The sequence below is a fragment of the Morone saxatilis genome, unplaced genomic scaffold, assembly GCF_004916995.1.
Source record: "Morone saxatilis isolate NCDOM2014 unplaced genomic scaffold, NCSU_SB_2.0 Contig10, whole genome shotgun sequence".
Classification (NCBI taxonomy): domain Eukaryota; kingdom Metazoa; phylum Chordata; class Actinopteri; family Moronidae; genus Morone; species Morone saxatilis.
In genome coordinates this window covers 94,781-101,717 of record NW_023339652.1, presented here as the reverse complement: position 1 = coordinate 101,717, position 6,937 = coordinate 94,781, and the positions used below count along the sequence as shown (strand labels likewise).

The 6,937-nt window shown below is 41.0% G+C and overlaps 1 protein-coding gene across 1 annotated transcript in view; it reads right to left on the bottom strand.

Annotated features, from left to right (window-relative positions):
• LOC118341824 (SLIT-ROBO Rho GTPase-activating protein 1-like) overlaps positions 1 to 6,937 on the bottom strand; it is a 51,121-nt gene that overhangs the window by 19,046 nt on the left and 25,138 nt on the right. Inside the window, exons 4-5 of the mRNA XM_035680224.1 lie at positions 6,527 to 6,651; positions 805 to 860 (exon numbers count right to left, since the gene is read on the bottom strand). Coding sequence (XP_035536117.1) covers positions 805 to 860; positions 6,527 to 6,651 — 181 coding nt within the window. The remainder of the gene's footprint in view (positions 1 to 804; positions 861 to 6,526; positions 6,652 to 6,937) is intronic.

The following is a 6,937-nucleotide window of genomic DNA, read 5'->3' as shown; positions in this document are numbered from 1 at the left end:
CACACACACACACACACACACTATCAGTCAGTCCTACAGTCAGCATGGTAATGCCTGGCTGCACGCTTCACTGGTCGTGCTGTTTCAGAGCTGGATCTATCTGCAGCAGGAGGGAGAGAGCGGGCGGGTACCGAATACACAATAACCCCACCTCTCTCTCTCTCTCTATCACACACACACACACACACACAGAGACAGACACACCAATCCCTGGGGGACCCTATCCACTCCACTACCTGTTGTCTTGGCAACCACACACTGTGTGAACCATGTGATGAGGAAGGTGAAGACAAGAGCTCGAATCTGCCGCATCGACACACACACACACACACACACACACACTTCATAGATCTCTATAGAGAAACTGTCGTGGCCTTGGGTCCCCACAGGTCTATGAAAACTCTATATTACTGTACGTGTTTGTGTGTGTGTGTGTGTGTGTGTGTGTATTGATTCTGGCTGCTGTTAGCTTACTAATTTAAAATGGCTGCCATTTTCATGTTGCTCTCACACACACTGAGCGGCAACAGTTTCATATAAATGAATGTCTGCTTTGCTGCTCCTCTTGTCCCTGATGGCTGTAACACATTTTACCCCACGGAGTTTAAGGCCTCTTATCTTTTTGACTCTGATTGGCTGTTCGGCCCAAACAGGACACCTCAAATATGGTTTGAGTCGTCCCGGTGGTCAACGGTTTAATCACTCCTCTAAATTGGTGTTAAGCCTCCGTTGGGCTGCGAGGAACCATGGCAACACTGGCCATGCTTTATGCTTGGTTATGCTTAAAGGAATAGTTTGATGTTTTTCATCTGAGAGTCAAACAAGAAGATCAATTGAAAAGATCGATGCCACTTTCGTGTCTGCTGCCGGCTAGCTTAGCTTAGCGTAAAGACTAGCTAGCCTGGCTCTGATCTACCCATCAGCACGTTTATTGTTTTACTTGCTTTAATGTTGTTATATTATTATTATATAAGTTATGGAAACTTGTTATAGAAAGCAGACTTGGTGTTTCACTGCTGCATCTAATGACTGTTCCCCTTTTCCCCCAACGTTTAGCATTTCCTTTGCAGCAGTCAACATATAAAGACCAAATATTCTCCAAGGTTATGTATTTGTGATGTGTTTTACTTTGTGGAATAAAACAAAACTGGTCCGTGAAGCCGCCTCCTTTTTATTTTTTTGCTTTTCTTGCAAATCCCAGTCATGCTTTCCGTAGGGATTTCCGACAGCACATCAAAGGGGAGTAAATGCAAACTTAACTGGCAACAAAATGATGTGAGACTCTTTACATAACCGTCTATCAGAGGCAGAACTCCTCCCGAGACTCCGGGGCTGAAACATTTCAACAGCTATGAGACGGATCGGCCGTGAACGTTTACAGACATTTCATGATGCGTTAGGCGGTAATAACTTTGGAAACTGTCGGTCAGAGGATCGTCAGTTTGTCCAAAATACCGGCAAAATGAATGACATTCAGGATCAGCTGTACTTTGTGTTGTGTGCTAATTAGCTGATGTTAGCATGCCAAAATACTAAACTAAGAAGGAGAACATGGTAAACATTGTAACATGCTCAACGTCAGCATGTTAGCATTGTAATTTTAGCATTAAGCTCAAAGTACTGTCATAGTACCAGTCAATTAATAGTCAAATATCTTGATTTCATTTTGCATATTTTTTAAAGAAAAAATGCCCACATTCTCTGAATTTTAGCGTCTTAAAAGTGAATTTTTGGTCTTCTGTGACTGAATATCTTGTTGTGGACAAAACAAAACATTTGGGGGCGTCGCCTTGGGCTTTGTGATCAACATTTTAACCATTTTTATGGAACAAACAACTCATCAATAAATTGAGAAAATGGCAGATAATGAAAATCATAGTTGCAGCCGTAGTGGTTTGCCTATACACTGTCAGGAAACAGTATCTGTGTCTGCTAGCTTAGCTTAAAATAAAGACTGGAAACAGCTAGTCTGGCTCATTTGGGGCTTTGTGATAAACATTATAACCGTTTTCTGGACCAAACAACTCATCTATTAATGGAGAAAATGGCCGATATAATAATCAATAGTGAAAATAATTGTTGGTTGCAGCTGTAGTTGTGTGTTTAAGTACTTTGTTAGGAAAAGAGTCTATAAGTCGGACAAAAAGACTAAGATGTCTTCTTGGGTGCTATTATTGGCATTTTTCACTATTTTCTGCCAATTTATAAACCACAAAAATGAATCAAACAATCAGATTAAATGCCTGTTGATGAAAATAAGAGTCTCAGAGGAGTTGTGTGTCTGTCTGTGTCACGTTAAGAAGAACAAAGTGAGGAAAAGCAGGAGGATTCACGCAGATTCCACTGAGGAGGCGAGATTGTATCAATGAAGCTCCTCCCGCTTGGATCACAGTCAATTGAACGTGAAAGGAGGAAATCCGCCGCACTTTTACCTTTTGATGTCTGTAATGCTTCTTCTTAGAAACCTCCTTGCGTGTCCTCGCAACACCCCCAAAGACAAGACTCAGCCTCTTTGATCAGAGGAGCTACAGTCAGCGCGGCACAATGTGTCGGCAACACACACAGACAATCATGCAGACAATGTACCGAGCATAAAGAATCCGTCCGGTGGACTGATTTGATCTGAAAGCTCTACAGAGAACGTTTTGTTGCTTTCTCCGGCGGAGGCGGTCGGGTACGGGAGGATTTCAAGCTTAAACTTGAAGTGACAGAAGTACATTTGGCTGCTTTTGAATCACGTGAAATCAACGCTGCCTTAAATTCAGTTGCGCCCCCACTGCGGAGTCCTAAAGAAAGTTAAATGAGATTCATTCCAATCACCTCTGTTGCTCCACATAAGTGAGATTATGTGCACACAGCTCTAGTATAAGGGGTTGTTTTTAAAAGCTGGAAGAAATCCCCCCCAAAAAGCTTGTAATGCGTCGAGATAAAAACAACAAAGCGCTTAACAAACCTGAACAAACATGAGCGCGATGTGATCACCACACAGAGACCACGGGTGTCTAGACTTTCCTCTTTATAAAGGAGTTCGAGCTCCAACGGTGAAATGATTTTAACTGCTTTTTCTTCTCATCTAGAAAACTGATCTCATTCCAATTATTGCCGTGGTGTCCGGCAGTGCTTGTCTGGCTGGTTGCCACTTTAAAAAACCTTCCAATAATCCACGTATCTCCACATACAAACAGATTTAATCTCAACCTGCCTCCTGGTAGTTGTCAACAACACAATAAAATTTTCTTTTAAGTTTATGACTAAAAATGTCACATTTTTAAGACTTTGAGTGCAAGACAGCAATCGAGATAAGACCTGTACCCCCTGGTAGGCTGTCATTATTGTGCATATTCAACAAATACAGGTTATTATAAACTGCTATGTACTGTCAGCAGCAGATGACTCAACCACAGACATCCAGTTTCAGCTCAGATAAAGCCAAAAACAGAGGAAGAAAGACATTAACTGTAAATGTAAAGGTCAGAGGCTCTGAATCAGAGTTTGTTGAATCTGTGAACATATGGCAGCACTGTAGATGCTGAAATCACCCAAAATTAACCCTGAATCAATAAGTGAATAGGAGAAATTGAAGGTCAGTGGTTGGATGTTTGGTGCTAAAAAGAACCAGATTGTCATAATTCCTGATTCATGCAGGAGAGTTTCATGTTCATTCAAGCCTTCAAGTGCTTCAGCTGTCCGTCACCTCGAACTGTTTGATGGGAAAACTGAACGGGACCCCGAAATTACTCCAACAGCAGGGACAGGTTTTGCTGAGCTGAGCTGTCGAGCCTCGCAGTTCTTGATGTTTGATGTTTGATGTTACAGAAGACTGAAGAGGAAGGATACTGGGATGCTTAGAGCCTCGGATAAGGTTTCACATTTGTTTGTAGTGTTTTTGTAGCTGCTGTCGATGGTTATAATGTGTGGTGACGCAAAATCACAGTATGGCAACAACATGATGATTTTAGCAATTAAGACAAAACAGAAAAGATGATAGAAAGAGAAACAAATAAGTTAAAAAACTCGGATTTGAATGTTTTATGCTGCAGGTCCACTTTAAGAACATTTTTTAATAGTTTTTCAAGCAAAAATACCTCATATTCTATCTCAAATGTGAAGATTTGTTGTTTTCCTTTATGTTATATGACAGGAAACTGAATATTTTTGGGTTTTGGGCTCTTGAAAGGTATTTGTCACTATGTCTGAGCAATAAAGCAATAGCATTATGCACCTGCAGTAGACTTCATCAACGCACTAAACGCCATGAAAGGACATAATGAATATGCCCTACTTTGATAATGTAGCGTAGGTCTGCCATCATAACCACAATAATGAATGCTGACATATCGTTACAAAATGTTCAGTATTTGTTTTTTTAAAAGACGGTGGAAGCGTCTCAGAGCGGCGAGGCTGAAATCTCTTAGTTCACAATCCCGAGATTACAATACCACACAGGAGGAAATTCACGCAGCCTCCACCTCGCTCGCGTGTTTTCAGTTTAACGAGCGACCTTGTTAACTGGAGAACTTCAGCTGAATGTGTGAATTAACTGGAGACTTTATTCGGCTTAAAGTCGGCAGCTAACAGACCCAGGAGGCAGGAGGAGGGAGATGAATGAAACAGCTCTGCGCGAAAACACAATCATCTGTGGGTTGTTCAGTCGCACCATCAAGCACAGGACCAGAGTTTTGGAGAATGACAGTGCCGCAAAGGAACCGTCAAGTTTCCCGTCTGTACGCGTGTCGAGCACTGACGCTAATCAGTGTCGTACCACGGAGAGCGAGCTGAGCGAGGTGACATCTGATCAGTGCCGGGGGAACAGGTAGGCCCATAATCTTTATTCTATAAGGAGAGGCGAGAACAAGTCTATTTTTTGTGTATTTGCAGTCAAGTCCCAAGTCCTCTACTTTCAATTTTGAGTCCTAAACAAGTCATAATGCACTTTTCACCCAGTAAGTAATATAACATTAGTTCTTCATGGTTCTGTCCTGCAGCTTGATTCGGATGCTGTCGGATTGGTTCAAATAAAGTGGATCTGCGGAATTAAGAGTCGATTAAGGCAAAGAATTGACTTTAAATAACACTTTTTACTCTTTGGCATTGGGAGGAAAGTATTTTTAACTCAAAAGGGCTCAAGTCCAAGTAAAGTCACGAGTCATTGGTGTCTGTAACCTCAAACTGTTTGATGGGAAAACTGAACAGGAACCTGAAATTACTCCAACAGCAGGGACAGGTTTTGTTGAGCCGAGCTGTCGAACCTCGCAGTTCTTGATGTTTGATGTAACAGAAGACTAAAGAGGAACGATACTTGGATGCTTAGAACCTCAGATAAGGTTTCACATTTGTTTGTCTGTAGTGTTTTTGTAGCTGCTGTCGATGGTTATAATGTGTGGTTACGCAAAATCACAGTATGGCAACGACTGTTGAAACAGAAAAGATGATAGAAAGAGAAACAAATAAGTGATTGTAGAACACAGGAGTTGAGTCTAAAGTTGAAAGTTAATACCCCGATTAATAGCATCAAGTTGCCAGGGTTGTGTTTGCCCTGACCTTTAAATTACCACTAAATTATCAATAATAATCTAAAGTATATTGACTCAAATGAAACATTTTATTGTGACACATTTATCCCTGAGCTCTAGATGTCACTATGGAGTCTGGGAACCTGTGACAGGCGTGTTTTATGTCATTTTAAAGACCGCCCATCAATATGAAAATACTCGTTAGCTGCATCGTCTGTTCTCAGATGGTTTTTGACTTCCCTCTCCGACTTCACTTCCAGCCAGTGACTAATTCATTAATTACCCACCGTGAGTGATTCATTACGCGGCTCTCATCCATTCAGGCATTGCCTGTGTTTGCTTTTTATGACGATGATGAGCGTTGATCTGTGTGCATTTATATTTATTTATTTATTTATATATATATATATATACACACGTGTGTGTGTGTGTGTCACAACGTGTCTCTGCAGTTGTTCACACTGTATTTAGAGCCGTCCACTTGTGATCAGATCACCCTGGACCTTCTACTAGCCGCTGTAAACAGACTCTGTGTTGACTGTTTATATTCCAGCAGAGGCAAACTCAATAGATGAAGCACAGAATTCCTGGGTGTGAAAGTGGCTGTATACATGTATGTAACTAACTCTATTGTTTTAGAGTTATTCTATGATGTTTATTATGTTTTTCTATGTGTAGAATGAACTGCATGTTGTATTTTGATAAATAAATGTCCTTGGTTGCTTCCTATTGATGTAGTTGATTTAAAAGCCGTATTATTCATGTGTAAAGCAGAAACTATTACCGGCAAATCTGTTGTTTATATTAAACTATGAAGATCATAGAAGGAAATGTATTTACAAAGATCTGTCAGTGAAACAGTGTAATTCTTTGGACAATGACTTATTCAAATATTATTAAATTTAAGAGAATTTATAGAGAAATCTGTGTAAAGAAGACCATCTGTATTTATGTTCTGTTATAATTAAGGGGGCAGATGATATAAGTGGGTTTGTGGGTTTTTGAGCTCTTACTTCATCGCTGTGACAGAACATCGGGGTGAAGACTCTCTCCAGCAGAGACAGGACGTGTTCGTACGCCTCGAACAGGCAGCGCATCGTCTGCAGCTTCACCACGCCGGTGTACGGCCCTTTAGCAACTGAGAGGGACACAGCTCGTCATTACATCATTATACTGCTCTCACACAGTTTACACTGGAGACAAACAGGAAACAACCACACACGATGGACACATACAAACAGCACTTTTAAAATGTTTAAAGAGAAACTCGACACCAGACTGAAAGCAGTGAGAGTTCAACCACTGGAGGCCCGAAAAACAAGAAATCCAGCTGCTGGTAAACCTAGAATGTGTAACACTGCCTCATTAAACATGTATAAACTCTAGAGCTATGTTCTATATGGAGCTGATTCAATCAATAATCT